The following is a 17,074-nucleotide window of genomic DNA, read 5'->3' as shown; positions in this document are numbered from 1 at the left end:
GAAGTTGGACTCTGGAACGCACTGCCTGAGGGATTGGTGGAGGCAAAGACTCTCACAGCATTTAAGCACCACCTGGATGAGAACGTGAATCACCAAGGCATAGAAGGTTACAGTTGAGGTGCTGGTAACTGGGATTAATGATATTTGATTGTTGTCATGGACATAGTGTGCTGTAGACTCTATGATTGATTCAGGAAAGTGATTCAGCAACACACTTGCAAGACATGGAGCAAGAGCAGTGACAATGGGATTGGACAGTGCTGCTGTCGTTCCCCAGAACATGGAGAGGGAGTGACAGCTGTGAACACAACACATTGCCACATCCTGCTGCAGCCAGCTTCATCCAGTCCTTACTTCTACACCAACATGCTGATAGTTGCAAAGTGAAGAGCAGGAGGGAACTGGTACTTTGAGTTGGGCACCACAAAGGTCACGTCACACGTGTGCAGTGCGGTTGGGCAGTATTCAGTTCAAAGGAGAGGTTGTGTAGTTTTACTCAGCATTGCACCATACCCTCAATACCTGGGAGGACAGTGACAGAGTGTGATCTCATTCTCTCTACTGGGGACACAGTATGACTCAGCAGGTTCCCATGTATGGAATCCACATCTCACTGACTCAACCTGGGCTCACCTGTATCATGGAAATTAGATGCAACTAACGGCTGAATCCCAGTCTAACAGACAATAGCACTTACTCCAAATTCATGGGGGGGGGGGGGGGTGTAGGGGTGTGTGGGAACACCGGGATACAGTACTGTTCACAGTCATTCCCAAAGCATGGGTGTGAGGTGACAGTGTTGAGTCAGTTTACTTCCAATGTGAAGACAGAATCACAGGGACACAAGAGATTCTGCAGACGCTGGAATCTGGAGCAACACACAAAATGCTGGAGGAACTCAGCAGGTCAGGCAGCATCTGTGGAAGGAAATAAACAGTTGACGTTTTGGGCTGAGACCCTTCATCAGGACTGGAAAGGAAGAGGGCAGAAGCCAGAATAAGAAGGTTGGGGGAGGGGGAGGAGCACAGGCTGGCAGGTGGTAGGTGAGCCCAGGTGAGAGGGGGAAGGTAGGGGGGTGAGTGGTGAGGTCCTCCAGCATTTTGTGTGTGTTGCTGAAGATAGAATCAGCGGCATTTTAAACAGTGAATGCATTGCTAAAATTTGATTCAAATCTCTTGGGGGAAGAGTTGATAATGTTCCTCTAACTTCTGCAACTGTATGAAAATCATCATCAGTATAAAGTCTTTGCAAAATCTTTTACTCAATTTCCTTTGATAAACGTTTCCCCAAATGGATGCATTAGTTGTGAGGTTTAGATTTCCAAACCCAGTACCCAAATTCATTCACTAAACATTACAAACACTTGCACGTTGTTTGGGGTTTAATGCATCAGAACAATTGCACCTGTCTCTCGCTGTGGTTCAGGATGGTGCTGATACCACCTTGCCTTGGAGCTGGTACCACCGGTGTGCCTGAGTTGAGCAATCTTCAAATTTCCAGTTCTCAAAGGGAATATGCACCTGTCCCACAAACACTTGCCGTTTGAGTGTCATACTGTACCACACAGAGACATGAAGTGTCCTCATCTCCAACTGCCACCGTTCAACGTTGTACTACGGAATGCAAAGTAGAACACTAAATATAAAAAGCTGTCAGCTCCTGAGCCCAGGAATCCGTAGGTCTGCCTATCAACTGGCTCATAAACCAGGTTCTGTGTAACAGTCAGTGGGGGAGACCACATGATGGGGCAGAAAATTACAGAGCAACATTGTGGGGAAATCCGTATAAATGAAGATTAACTCTGGAGAAGAAACTCAGAGTATTTTCTCCGTGAAAGGTTCAAAACTGTGGAGAGCAGAGAGGCTTAGTGGAGCATGGAATATCAAGGGCTGGAAAGTACACTGTAGTGTACTGCCTGAAGGTACACAGGTAACTGCAGTGTACTCCCTGAAGGTGCACAGGTAACTGCAGTGTACTGTCTGAAGGTACACAGTAACTGCAGTGTACTGTCTGAAGGTACACAGCTACACAGTAGTGTACTGCCTGAAGGTACACGGGTAACTGTAGTGTACTGCCTGCAGGTACACAGGTACACTGTAGTTTGTCACTCACTGGTTGGACTGGACCTGGAGTATTCTGTTGCCTTCTTGTCCCCGTATCTCATGTTGGCCTGAGATTGTGTGTGCACATGACTAAACAAGTTCAGCTGCATTAAACTATGAGGGTAGGTTGTATTTTCTGCAGAGATCTGAGATCTAACTGCAGTTGTAGGGTTGTAGGATTTGATGTCTAACATTTCCCTCCCTCAGGTGGAGAGTCTGGAAGAAAGGAACACCCCAAGTTCCGAGCCAGGTGCTCCAGGGTGATATCGGGAAAGATTCTTCAGGATTGTGGTAAAAACTCCCAGCACCAGTCAAAGCCCATTTCAAAACTGAGAGACCACATTGTGTTTGGTAATAAGTGCAGGTAAATTTGGTAATAAGTTGCAGATGACATGAAAATTGGTGGTGTTGTAAATAACGGGGAAAGTTGTCTAAGGAAACAGTACGGCACAGGTCAGCTGGAAAGTTGGGCGGAGCAATAGCAGTTGGAACTTAATCTTGACAAGCGCAAAATGATGTACTTTGGGAAGGCAAACAATGGATGGACATACATTGTAAATGGTCGGGCCCTGGGGGATGCTGATGAACGGAGAGACCTTAGAGCTCAGGTACATGGATCCCTGAAAATAGCAACACAGATGGAGAAGGTGGTGAAGAAGGCATGTGGCCACTTACCATCCACAGACAGGGCAGAGAGTGGAAGAGCTGGGACATTCTGCTACAACTTTGTAAAAGGTGAGTTATTTACAGTTCTGGTCGCCACACTATAGGAAGGATGTGATTATGCTGAAGAGGGTACAGAAGGGATTCACCAGGATGTTGGGATGGAGGATTACATTTATAAGGAGAGACTGAATAAATTGATTTTGTTTTCCCAGATGTGGAGGAGACTGAGTGATTTGGGGCATTAGCCAAGAACAGAGTAATGGTCCTTCCTAATGTCAGACGCAGACTGCCAGTTGCGACTGGGGTTAAGTATGAAAACATCAGCAGGACTGGGTCAGGAAGTTCACCTCCTTTAGGAGACAGTGGTTAGAACCTGCACCAGCCCTCCTCACTGGGAGCCCGAGATGGGATGGAAATTTTCACTCAGGCAGCTCGTCAGGCTCTAGGGAACTGGATGGTTTCCAATGGGAAAAGGTCCATACAGTGTGTGGAACCTGAGAAGCAACATACCTAGTTCTACTGCTGACCAAACATGACCAAAATGGTACAAGCAGTGTAAGCAATGAATTACCCGTAATGTTTCATTAAAAACTGGATCCACTGTGTTCTTCTTCACCGAGCTCTTCAACTTACTGTGGGGAGATTTGTCCGGAAGCAAATAGGTCTTCACATACCTAAAACATCAAACACATCATATATTTTCAGTTTCAGTAGCTGTTCCCAATATACAGTGAAAATACTGGATGATTAATTAATAGTGGTTAAAGGCTGAAAGAAATCCCATTTCTATAGCATCCTTCACATTTGGGCTGCCCAAATTAAAGCCAATTGAATACATCTGCAGTGCAGCCACAGTGGTCATGGAAACAAAGCATGGGAGAATGATGTGGGCAGCAACCAGTGGTCTGATTTTAATGGTGCTGTTCAGGTATAAAAGTTGGGTACCAGTGTTCTCCTGATCTTCAAACTTCACCATGGAATATTCAGGTATCTCCAAGGAATATTCTATGTCGATGGGACTGCACTGAACTCTAAAATCAATTTAATCTGTAGTTTGCAGTTAATGGTAGTAACCTCATAAAACATTGAATTATATCAGTACTGATGCATAGTGAAATCCTATGGTAACATCTTAAATATTATGTATAGGCGTGGTCTCCCAAATTAGCTGCAGTAAAGCAAGCAAAAGGAATCACCAGATTGATTCCTGGGAAGGAGCTGTACAAGGAGAGGTTGAGCAGGCTGGGCCCACACTCTTTGGAGTTTACCAGACTGAGAGGTGATCTCACTGAAGCATACAACATTCTCACAGGCTGGACAGGGTAGATAAGGGAGGATATCTCTCCTGGCCGGCAATTGTCACCTACCAGGGGTGCACAGATTCAAAATAAGAAGCCAGTAAGTCAAGACAGAAATGAGGGTGGTGACCTTTGGAATTCTCTACCGCAGGGGATTGTGGAGACTCAGGGACCAAGTATATTCAATACAGACATCCATACCTTTTTAGATATTAAGGAATGAGATTGGTGCAGGAAAGTGGAGCTGAGGTAGAAGATCGACCACAGTCTCACAGAATGGTGGAGCAGACACCAGGTGGTGAATTCTCTGCTCCTGGCCCTCTTCCTTATGTTTGAACCTACAGGTCTCTGGTTGAGGGATAAAAACATCAGCAACTGCAGCAAGGTCATTGTAAATACCCTCAGGGCCCTGCTAACGGAACCAGATCTTCGCAAAGTATATTCTATATTTATATCTATTTGGATAAGGACATGGATAGGAGGGATTTAGAGGGATAATGGAACAAACAAGGGCAAATGGGACTAGCTTGCAGGGCATGATGGTCAGCATGAGGCAGCTGGACAGAAGGGCCTGTTTCCATGCTGTATGATTCTATGACTCTACCTTCAGTTCCAATAAGACATTTCAGAACCTTTAACTCCAGCAGCTTATACATTGCAATATATAACAGGACTGAGACACATTAACCTAAGGGAAAATAATCAGCAACTACACTCCTGTACCTTGTCCTGCAGTAGATTTTGGGATCTCCCCATGCTAGCCCTTACATCCATTCTGCTCACTGCAGGGATGGGGTTTCTTCTCTTACAGTTAGGTTTTGTATCATTGTACTGTCATCAGTAACATAAATAAAATTTTAGATTCACAGTTTTTAAGTTAAAACATGCAGCCTTCATAAAGGCAACTAACTGAGCTACACAATGCCTTTGGTCCACTCCTCGAAATCTGTTAATAATTCATTGGTTGCAGGGTAACCAAAGCTGCAAAATAATCAGCCCAGGTTACTTAACAGGGAAATGGAAAAGGTGGAGGGTGTGTAGTCCAGATAACAAACACCTGAGATTAAGGCAGTAGACCAGAAAATCACGGGGTAGAATCAGTTTATGTGGAGTTGATAAAGAGCGAAGGACCAAAGGCATCAGTGAGAACACTTCACGGACACCTCCAACTGCGGTTCCAGTTTTGGTATCAATGAGCAAGTTGAGAATTTTTAACAAGAGCGGTACAATAATTGCAAGGACTTTGTCTTCACGTGGATTGTGTGAAACATCCTGGGAAAGCTGCAGTGTGTCATTTCATGGGACATATTTGAGGGTGTTCTGGAGCACGTTGAATGATCGGATTTGGATTCCCCCCTTCTGCTCTGTGCCATCTGTCCTTTCCCCACTTCTTCCTGCCTTCCACCCTGTCACTGGCTCTCTCTGCCCTTTTCTCCCCTCCCCAACCCCATTACATTTCCAGTTTCTCCAAGTTTTGATGAATGGTCTTTGACCCGAAATGCCAACTTCGTTTCTCACTCCACAGATGCTGTCTGACCTGCTCAGTATTTCCAGCAATTTCTTTGTCAATTTAAGTTGGTTTAGATTTAGTATTGTTAATGAAGTGGGTAAGTTACCAGACTATCCCAGAAGCTTGGATTGGCAATCCTGGGATCTGATTTCAAACCTCAAATGGAATTTAAATTCAGTTACTTCAGTGGAGTTTAAATTAAAAAGCAACAAAATCACCAAGGCGTAGTGGTTTATGGACCAACTTGCTGGTAAATGGGATTGGAATAGATAGGACTTGATAGTCAGCGTGTATAAGGTGGACTGAAGGGCCTGTTTCTGTGCTGTGTGACTCTCTGACTGTCAGTAACGATGGCAGTGAAATGAGTGGAATGTTGTAAAAGACATTGAATCCACTCCACAGGAAGAAATCTGTCATTCTCACCTGGTCCGGCCTCAGTTTGGCTCCAGACCCAGTCCATGTGGTTAACTCTTAACAACCTTCAGAACTGGCTGTAACCTGGGCACCTGTGAAGTGTTGTGGACCATCAGCTGGAGCAGAAATGTTCTCCACCACAGTCTGTGACTTGTGGCCTGGTACATCCCTCACCCCACTGTTACAATCTTAGCCAGGGGATCAATCCTGCTTCAATGGGGAGTATAGAAGGGCACGTTGGAAGCAGCAATTAGTGTACCAACTTCACATAGCTGCAACATCGGACTACGTGAAGGCTAAGCAACAAAACCAATGTGCAATAGACAAGTTAAGTGATCCTACTAGATCAAAGCAAAGCTTCCCAGTCCCACCACATCCAGTCATGAACGGCGGTGGACCATAAACAGCTACCAGAGGGAGGCGGTTCATCCTCAGTGATACACAAGAAATTCTGCAGATGCTGGAATCTGGACCAATACACAAGAAGTGCTGGAGGAACTCAGCAGGTCAGGCAGCATCCATGGAGAGAAATAAACAGTCGACGTTTTGGGCCGAGACCCTTCATCAGGACTGGAAAGGAAGAGGGCAGAAGCCAGAATAAGAATGTGGGGGGAGGGGGAGGAGTACATGCAGGCAGCAGATAGGTGAGCTCAGGTGATAGGTGAGTTCAGATGAGAGGGGAAAGGTAGGTGGGTGGGGGATGGGGGGGAGAAGATGTAATAAGCTGAGAGGTGATAGGTAGAAGAGGCCAAGGGCTGAAGAAGAAGGAATCCATTGGGAGAGAGCAGTGGACCATGGAGGGGAGGAGAGGAGATGGGCAGGTCACCAAGGCGGGGGAAGGCAGCCACAGGAATAAGGAAAGACAAAGGAGTGGGGGGAAAGAAAGAGAAGGGGTGGGGTTACTGGAAGTTAGTGAAATCGATGTTAAGGCCATCAGGTTGGAGACTCCCAAGGCGGAATATGAGGTGTTGTTCCTCCAATCTGCGCTTGGCGCCAATGTGGCAGTAGAGGAGGCCATGGATAGACATGTCAGTATGGGACTGGGATGTGGAATTGGTGGGATAGCTGTGGGTGCTAAAGACAAGACTGAAGCATTGACAACCATGTTCAGCACAGGTGGAGTGGGTGATCCACCTCAGCTTCCTCCAGCGACCCCCACCATTATCGAAGCCAGTCTTCAGCCAATTCAGTTCACTCCACGTGATACTGAGAAATAACCAGAGCTTTGGAAAGAGGAAAGTCTGTGGAATGAGACAAGATCCTGACGGTAGCACCGAAGGCCTGCACTCCAGAACTAGTTTCACCTTGGCCAAGCTCTTCCAATAGAGTTACAACACCAGCATCTATCCAGCAATGTGGAATATTGTCCAGATGCATCCAGTTTACAAAAATTAGGACAAATCCAATGCAACTAATTACCACCCAATCCCAACTAACAGTAAAGTGATGGAAGGTGCTGTCAACCGTGCTAACAAGCAGCAGTTACTCACCAATAACCTGCTCACCAATGCCCAGCCTGGGTTTTGACAGGAATATTTGGCTCCTTACATCATCATAGTCTTGTTCCAGAGGTGAGGGAAGAGTGACTGCCCCTGACAGAGAGGCAGCATTAGATCAAGTGTGGCATGAAAGAGCCCTGGTAAAACTGAAATCACTGGGCATTCAGGGAAAATCACTCCAACAGTTGGAGTCACATCTCACAGAAAGGAGGAGAAGTGTGGTTGTTGAGGGTCAGTCATCCCAGCCCCACAACATCACTGCAGTTCCTCAGGGCAGTGTCCCAGGCTCAACCTGCTTCAGTTGCTTCACCAATGACCTTCCTTCCATCAGAAGTGGGGACGTTCACTGATGATTGCACAATGTTTAACTGCATTTGCAACTAGGTCCACCAGCAGCAAGACCCAGACAATGTTCAGGCAAAGCCTGATAGGAAGCAAGAAACACCTAGGCCATAAGAGTGCCGGGCAATGACCATTTGCAACAAGTGAGAGTCGAGCCACAAACCTTTTAGGTTCAATGGCTTTATCAATGCTGAATCTCCCAATATTGACATGCTGGGAGGATCAGCATTGACCAGAAACTCAACTATACTATTCACATAAATACTGTGGCAGCAAATGTTGGAGAGGGGTTGGGCATCCTGCAGACAGTGTTGGTCAGAGGCTGGCATCCTGCAGACAGTGACTCACGCCTGACTCTCCAAGGCCCTTTCACCATCTACAAGGCATCAGTCAGGAGTGTGATGGAACACTCTCCATGTGCCTGGTTGAGTGCAGCTCCAACAGATCGCAAGGAATTCAACACCATCTATGACAAAGCAGCCCACTTGATTGGTACCCCACCCACCACCCTAAACATCCATTCCCTTCAAGATCAGCACACAGTGTTCACCATCTATGACAGAGGTTTTCAAGCTTTTTCATGCTGCGGCCCCCCCAGAACATGTCCTTGTTAGATGGCGGACCCCAAAAGCCCACAAAATCAAACAATCGATAATCCATGCATACAACACTTAAATTACTGCACATAGGCCCTATTGAAATAGTGACTATTTCAATCACTGATAATTACCAGCGGTGTCTTTCAGTGTTCAGTTCAATGCGAAGGTTGTGCCTGTTTTGCACTGCAGAGTTTGTCCAAACGTGGTGGTATGTGTGACAGACATAAATGTAGGTCATCCTCAATATTCAGTCTTGATCTGCATTTGGTTTTCATGGCAGTGACTGCAGAAAATGCTATTTCGCACAAGTAAGTGGTTGCAAATGGTAACAGAACATTGACGGCTTTGCCGGACGGCAGTGGATGCTCCTGGGAACATGCTATCCAGAACGACAACAGTGACATTCGGTTGAACCGCCAGCGCAAAGTCCTGTCAGATGACAGTTCAGCCAATTCTTCTTGTTTATGTCCAGTTAAATCAGTAAGCTTGCATTCAAACAGATTTTGAATCCAATCAAACATGCTCATGTCATCGTCGCTGAAATACTCATGGAAATAATGTGACAGCTGTTGAATATGGTTCAAAACGGTGCTCACAATGGCCTCTGTCTTAGTCTCGTTCACCGTCAGAAAGTCAGCCAGCAACGGAAACATATCATAGACGCCTTACTCGCATCTTCCCTTGCAGATACGGAGTTTTTTCTGGAAGGCATTGATTTTGTCATGCGTTTTCAGAACATTTGAGCCAGGTCCTTGCAATCATAGATTTAAGCTGTTCAAAATGTTGAAAATATCTGCAAAATAAGCTAATCTGGCAACCCACGTCTCAAGAACTGTGCCAATGATCCATTATGCTCATTTAGAAAAATGAGCAGTTCATCTCGCAATTCATATACACGCTGCATAACGCGGCCTCATGACAGCCATCTGACTTCTGAATGTAGCAACAAATGCTTATGCTCGGCTTCCATTTCATGGCATATGTTTTCAAACAAACGATGATTGAGCGGCCTGGCTTTGATAAAGTTAACAATTTTAATGCACGTGGAAAACACATCCACAAGATTTTCATCCATATCCTTTGCAGCCAAAGCCTCACGGTGAATCATGCAGTGGGTTGTTGCTACATGTGGAGCTACTTCTTTCATTCGTGCGACTAGACCCGACTTCCGTCCCGTCATTGCGGCAGCACCATCCGTGCATACACTGTGTCCGCACCAATGCTGATTGTACAAAAAAAGTGTCAAGCTCACGGAAAAGCTCTTCACCGGTTGTACGCCCTGGGACCGCCTTGCAAAACAAAGTCTTCCAAAGCCTCTCCTTCCCAGCAATATCAAACATAAACCAACAACTGTGCAGCACTGGCAACATCGAGCTGAATCACAAATCTGACTTGCTGAAGACGTGCTATCAGCTGGCTCTGTATATCTTCTGCCATATCATCAATTCTTCTGCTTACTGTGTTATCAGGCAGTGGAATGGCTTTCAGTTTTTGACTGAATTCTTTTCCCAGTACAACTTCACATGTATCTACTGCTGCAGGCAGTATAAGCTCTTCCCCAATTGTGTGAGACTTTCTGGAACATGCTATTCGTAATGCTACCAAATATGATGCGTGAAGAGCCTTCTCATTTACAGTGGCGCAGGCTGTCATTTTGCCTTTCTGCTTGAGGTTCAGCTCCTTTTGCCGCTCAAAATATTCATTCGGCTTACTGGCAATATCTGTTGTTAAATGGAGCTACAATATCGCTGGTTTCACTGCATCGTTGGACAGTGTGTGCAAACACACAACACAGAGAGGTTGGTCCACATTTGTCCCCACTGCGATGAAGCCATATGAAATGTATTCTGGATCGTACTTGCGTTGTTTTCTCTTTCGGTCACCCTTATCCCCTTCTTCATCAGAATCTTCTGGTTTCTGGTCAGCTTTTCTGTTCAGAAATCTCTCCATACTCAGCAATACACGCTTGACAGTTTAATTACTATTACTGATAAACAAAATTATTAAAACTAATCTAAAATTTACACGCTTGCACACTTTTCGTTTAACAGTGACGTCACTGTGGCGTAAATGTACGGTAAGTAAGCAATGTTATTAAGGCAAACCAACAACGTCACTAAGTCTCGCTAACAGTACAGTGCACAACAGAATAGTAGTGAGTAGTGAACACTACTGACTACTCTGATTACACAAATCGAATATTAAGCAGCAGCTTACCAGAAGGAAACACCATCTAAGTCTCTAAGATTGTCGCCTATAACAGATAGAATAGATATGGTCGATTTTCTGAATAGTGGAAAACTGGAGCAAGCAAGTAAGCTACGTCTTTGTAACAGGTCGCTTTCCCATTTTTTTCTTGGCTTGGGTTGCCCTGGCAACTCGGGGGTCTGCGGACCACAGGTTGAAAACCTCTGATCTATAAAACACGCTGCAATAGCTCAGCCAGGGCACTCCGACAGCACCTCCCAAACCCACAACCTCTCCCACCAAGGACCACCACCTTGTTTCCTTTTAAGTCATGCACCATCCCTATTTGCAAATTTCTTTGTCGTTACTGGGTCTAAATCCCGGAACTCCCTCCCCAGCGCACTGTGGGAGCAGCTTCAGCAGATCTGCAGTGGTTGAAGGGGGGGCTCACCCCAGCTTCTCCAGGGCAATAAATGCAAGTCACCAAGATCCAGAAAACTGAAATAATTAAATAAAAAATCTAGTGATCTTATAGTAAAGGCCGACAGGAGCACAGCGATCAGTATACTATTTCATACTGAGCATGTTGCGTAGGACCCTGCAGTGCTGTCAACGTATGTAATATCACAGTTTTGTTTAATCACATATGCTTAAAGTGTTTAATTTTTTTTACTCGAAATGTTGGCCATTGCTGATCTACTGTTGCACCTTTCCCTTCATTGTTTCAGGGTTTGTGTCAGGTAGTAATTTTGCTGACATTGAGAGAATGCTGGAAGTGTACAGCAGGTTCGTGGAGAGAGAAACCAGATCAGGTGACCACTGGCATCTCACAACCAGGGGCTATAAGAGTTGAGTGTTAAGAGATCTGTAGATATCCAAGATTGGAAAGGAACAACTACAGGGTGCACTTTTATTCAGGGATAGACCATGTGCTTATCTCTCTGTTGTGTAACCTGGACCTGGGCTCCAATAAATGACAAGAACATTGCAAACCATGATTTAGTGGCAGGATTTGAACTGTCACACAGAGTCTTACTGTTAAACCAAAACAGTGATATAGGTATGAAAGGCAGGTTTTCTGAGGAAGACTGGCAAATTAGATTAAAACTGTAACAGTCATAGAGTTATGGACAGATACAGCAGGGAAACAGGCCCTTTGGCCCACCGTCCAGGCTGACTATCAACTACACATTTACACCAATCCTACATTAATTCCATTTTATTCTCCCCACATTCTCATCAATTCCTCCCAGATTCCACCACTTCACCTACACACTAGGGGCAATTTCCAGCAGCTAATTGACCTATCAACCTGCACTTCTTTGGGATGTTGGAGGAAACCAGAGAACCCGAAGAAACCCACATAGTCACAGGGAGAATGTGCAAACTCCACACAGACTGCACCGGAGGTCAGGTCAGGAGGCCAGGTCTCTGGTGTTGTGAGGCAGTGGTTCAACTTGCTGCACCACTGTGCTGCCTTGGCCAATTTTTAAAGCAACAATTCATAATTCTCAACAAATAATACATTGCTTTGAAGAATATAATCTCAGGGGTAGAGAGGCCTTGCCGTATCCAACTGGGGATCTGATAAAAAGTTAACAATGCTGCCAGAAGAGAGCAGCAAACCCAAGTGTTTTCGAAATCAGCAAATCATGTCATAGACATTAAGAAGAGACAGAAGATGTTGTTACAGTTATTTTGGATTGTAGGATTGGGAACAATACTCTGGCATAGATTGAGATTGGTAGAAATACAAAAGTCGGATTAAACCAGCCGTTAACAGTGACATAATGTACAGATCAGTGGTTTGACCTCAGCCATTTACAGTTTACATGGATGACACAGACTTGAGCAGATCTAAAATAGCTGAGAATTTGTGAGGAGGATGCAGAGTTGGCAAAAGGACATGTGAGTGGGCCAGGTCTTGGTGGACAGGAAAATATAGAAGCAGAAAATATTTTAAAAAGTTGGAGATCAGTACCCCTGGAATGCTGAAAGATTTGGGTGTGCTCAGATACAGATCACAAGTAACTGGAAAGGCAAACTGTACTGCAAACTGGTTGGAGTGTAACAGCAAGGAAGTCTTGCTGTAATCATGGTGAAATCAAACACGGTATGTACAGTTTGGATCTTGCCTTAAGGAGAATATTCTTGGTTTTGGAGGGGGTGGTGAGAAGATGATTCACCAGACTGATTCTGCGACAAGGGGGTATTTCTATGAGAAGTGATTAAGCAGAATAGGAGTTGACGAGATTGAGAAGTAATCTTAAGGAACTTAAGGAGGGAGAAGTGGCTCTGGAACTGGAAGCAAAAGGAAGTGCACCATGTTCAGGTTGCACAATTTTAAGATGTGCAGGTGAGAAATGATGCCTTAGGATCTATATGCAGAAATTCTTGAAGATGATACAACATTGTTTATGGTGGTTAAAAAAGCGCACAGATTACTTAGGCTTATATACAGAGAATTGAATGAAAAAGCAAAGAGACCTGCTAGGTCTTTATAAATCACTGGTTTTGCCTCAGTTCTGGCCATCACAGCTCAAGAAAGAAGCAAAGGCCTTAAAGCAGAGAAGGTTTACACAGATGTTTTCAGGAATGAGGCGGAACACAGAAGAGGAGAAGTAGAGAGATCAGGACTGTCTTCCTTGGAACAGAGAAGATGAAGATGATTTCAAGATGATGAAAGGTTGAGGACAGTAGCTGGAGAAAAATTAATTTTTCCTCCTGACAAGTGGGGTAATAGACAAGGGTCATGGATTTTAAATCCTCGGTTACAGATCTAGTGGGGAGATGAGGAGGATTTCTTTTCTGGAATGTTCTGCCTGAAAGCAAGGTTGAGCCAATTTCATAGATACTGCCCCAAGGGTGTTGGAGAGGTGGTAAACTGACCGGGTTATAGAGAAAAGAAGACAAAAAGTGTGGGTTGAAACAGGATGCTCTTTTGTATAGCAAGTCCTGGCACAGTGGACTTATGAGCAGACGTTTTGCTGATTTGGTCTCTCCCTTTGCTGTTTCTCTGAGTAAATCTTCTCACATTTCCGACACTATAGTGTCCAAATATCAAAAGCCCTTCATCATCTGTGACGCTCTTTGGCCTCTCAGTAGATGCTGTGTAAATATGATTTTCTTTTAACAGTGGTCGAGAAAACACATACGGGTTATACTTTCTCTTCTTCCCATCTCCAGAGGCTAGGTTTTTGCATGCTTTGATGTGGATTTCCAGTGCCAAAGCCTTAAAGTTGTACTGGATAGATAACTCGATTTCACCAGTTACATTAGCCTTGTCCATGGTCTCTGACCCTGTGTGGGTGCTGTTGATGCTGCTGATACTTTCCTATGGAGACACGATGGGAGACATTACATTACAACCGATGCCTTTACACCTCTGAGAACCCACTTGCCTCGCATGGCTTTGATTCTGACCTCATGGGCCAGTGAGCTGCCTGGTCACTGCCACACCCACTCTCTCTGCATTTGTAACCAGCCCATGTTGATGAACCAGGTTGATGGATCCAGGTTCTTGCCCTTTCATTCAATCATCTACCTAACTTATTCCTAAACATTGACATGATCTTTCTTCAGTCACTGACTCTGGTAGTGCACTCACTGCCTCCCTGTAATAATCTTTGTCTTGCTCACTGTCCAATGCTTTAATATTTATTCTTCCCTTGGATATGGATCTCTCAGTTTTTGGTATCTATTCATTTCTAATCCATACCAACTCTTCACAATTTTAAATCTTCACCATTCTGATGAAAACACCCTGGTTTCTCAAGCCATTCTTTTATTAGTACTTCCTGATGCCCATTGGCATCCTGTATATCCACACCGTACCATCTCCATTGCCTTAAACACCAACAGCATACTTCTGTTGCACATTTATCCTGGCCAAACATCTCGAGGCAGGTTATCAAACAAGATTTGATATCAAGGTACAAAAACAGGTATTGGGGCAGATGCCCAACAGCTTTGTCAAAGGAATAAGTTTTGAGAGTGTCTTCAAGAAGGAAGGAGAGGTGGTGGTGGAGGGGAGTGGGTTTACAAGAGATTATAGAGATAAGAGGGGTTGATGCCAAGATGTGATTTGCATTCAAGGTCCCACATTGGTCTTATCAGCCACCCTAAACCTGATGATCTACATCCCAGAGTTTATAAAGAGGTGGCAATGGAGATAGTGGATACTCTGGTTATCATCTTCCAAGGTCATACAGGTTCTGGAATTGTTCCTGTGGATTGGAGGGTAGCAGATGTGGCTCTGCTATTTAAGAAGAGAGGGAAAGAATAAACAGGGAACTACCAACCTATTGCTCTAACATCAGTGGTGTGGAAACTGCTGGAACCTATAACGAAGGCTGTAACGGGGGAACACGATGAATACAATATTAGGATTGAGCAGAGTCAGCATGGATTTGTGAAAGGTAAATCATGTTTGACTAATCTGCTGGATTCTTTGAGGATGTAATTAGTAGAGGAACTAGTGGATGTGATGTATTTGGAATGTTAGAAAGCTTTCAGTGACGTCCCACACAGGAGGTTGGGAAACAAGATCAGAACACAGGGAATGGGGCAATGTGCTGACATGGAATGGAGAACTGTTTATCAGGCAGAAAGCAAGGAGTGAGAATAAACAGGTCCTTCTCAGGTTATCAGGCTGTGGGTACCACAGAGATAGATTCTTGGGCCCCAGATATTCACGATCTATGTGAACATCTGGGGCCCAAGGATTCAGGTTTAGAGACCAAGTGGTCACTATGAATGAAAGGGCTCCACCTTACCTCGGGCCGCTGTAGACTGCCCTTCATCCTCCTCCAGGAAGGTGCCCCCTTCAGGTGCCCACATCTCTTCCTTTGTAACCAACACCCTCAGCACAGCCCTGCCATCATCGTCACTCACCACCAGACCACCATCTGCCCAATCCCACTCCTGTCTCCACTCCCCGTTCCGCCCACCACACAATCCTCACTCTCCATCCCTCCCCCTACAGTGCAATAATCCCTCAGAGCCCACTTCCCCACCCCTGTGATCCTTTCTTTGCAGTGGGGGGAAGGTGGTGAAGAAAATTGCACTGCTCACAGCACCATGGGCTTGTGGGAGGTAGGATGCCAGAGGCCCTTAGAAACCCGCCCATTGTCCATATTCCGGATCCCTCATACAACGTCTTTCCCACTGTAAATCACTGGGAAGCTCAATCAGCTGGTGATCAATACTGAGCCAAAAAGGGCAGCACAGTGGGGCAGCTGGTAGAGCTGCTGCCTTACAGTTCCAGTGACCCAGCTTCAATCCTGACCTCTGGTGCTGTCTGTGTGGAGTTTGTATGTTCTCCCTCCAGATGCTCTGGTTTCCTCCCACATTCCAAAGACATGTGAGTGGGTACTTGGTCATTTTAACCTTGCCCTTGGTTTAGGGGGTAGTAGAACTGGGGGAGTCGATGAGGATAGGATATGGGGAAAATTACTGTGGGGTTGGGATTGCACAAAGGGTGAAGGGCCTGTTTCCTCATCATGAAGAACACAAAAGATGATAAAGAGCATAGCAAAAGAAGCACGTTTCTCAGAGGAGGGAGTGGTGGGGAATTGGAGATATTCACCAGGGGCAGCAGAGCAGAGCATGGACGGAGCTGAGGGCAGGAACAGAGAGAGAGGTGGGCCAATGGGAGCCAAGGGAAGGACCAGGGTGTAAAGGGTCACAGGCAGTGAGAATGAATGGAGGGAGAGGGGAGGGTGTGGGTGGTGCGACAGGGAGGGGTGGTGTGAGGGAGGGTGTGGGTGGTGCGAGGGGGAGGGGTGGTGTGAGGGAGGTTGTGGGTGGTGCGAGGGGGAGGGGTGGTGTGAGGGAGGGTGTGGGTGGTGCGAGGGGGAGGGGTGATGTGAGGGAGGGTGTGGGTGGTGCGAGGGGGAGGGGTGGTGTGAGGGGGAGGGGTGGTGTGAGGGAGGGTGTGGGTGGTGTGAGGGGGAGGGGAGGGTGTGGGTGGTGTGAGGGGCAATGGTGTGTGAAGGGGAGGGTGAGGGTGGGTGGAGGGAGTGGGTTTGGTGCGGGAGGACCAAGAAGGGAGGGATGAGCACAGTTTTGGAGACCGAGGTCCTGAAGGTGAGGCCCAGCCAGGGCAGTGAGATGATGCAGGCCCCTGCAGGGGGCACCCAACACCCCCAGAACACCTTGCACCCTGTCCCCTGGCCCAGTGTGGAACTAACCTCCTCCATCTGCTGCGCAGCCTCTTCATGGGAGCTTCCTTGGTCCCCGTCGCTTACCTTGCTGAGGCCCTGGACGGTGGTGGGAGACAGCTGTCAACAAGCAGAGACATTGGTCAGTGATGCTCCGGTCCCAAAACCCCACACTCAGTATGTCTGACTGTGATAGGAGGCTCACTGTGGGTGGTGGTGTACCCTGGGGCTGTGGGCAGGGAAGTGGTGGGTGAGTGAGGCAGGGCTGGGGTTGGGGTAGAGTGATCGGTGGGATT

General features: G+C 46.1%; 1 protein-coding gene across 1 annotated transcript in view; it reads right to left on the bottom strand.

Moving 5' to 3' along the window:
• Positions 1 to 1,200: 1,200 nt before the first annotated feature.
• sytl3 (synaptotagmin-like 3) overlaps positions 1,201 to 17,074 on the bottom strand; it is a 65,732-nt gene continuing 49,858 nt past the window's right edge. Inside the window, exons 8-11 of the mRNA XM_052011205.1 lie at positions 16,809 to 16,898; positions 13,773 to 13,951; positions 3,340 to 3,442; positions 1,201 to 1,613 (exon numbers count right to left, since the gene is read on the bottom strand). Of these exons, the coding sequence (XP_051867165.1) occupies positions 1,422 to 1,613; positions 3,340 to 3,442; positions 13,773 to 13,951; positions 16,809 to 16,898 (564 nt within the window). The 3' untranslated portion in view covers positions 1,201 to 1,421. The remainder of the gene's footprint in view (positions 1,614 to 3,339; positions 3,443 to 13,772; positions 13,952 to 16,808; positions 16,899 to 17,074) is intronic.

This window comes from Pristis pectinata, chromosome 3 (genome assembly GCF_009764475.1).
Source record: "Pristis pectinata isolate sPriPec2 chromosome 3, sPriPec2.1.pri, whole genome shotgun sequence".
In the NCBI taxonomy this organism is placed as follows: Eukaryota; Metazoa; Chordata; class Chondrichthyes; order Rhinopristiformes; family Pristidae; genus Pristis; species Pristis pectinata.
This window is presented reverse-complemented; position numbering and strand designations above follow the sequence as displayed.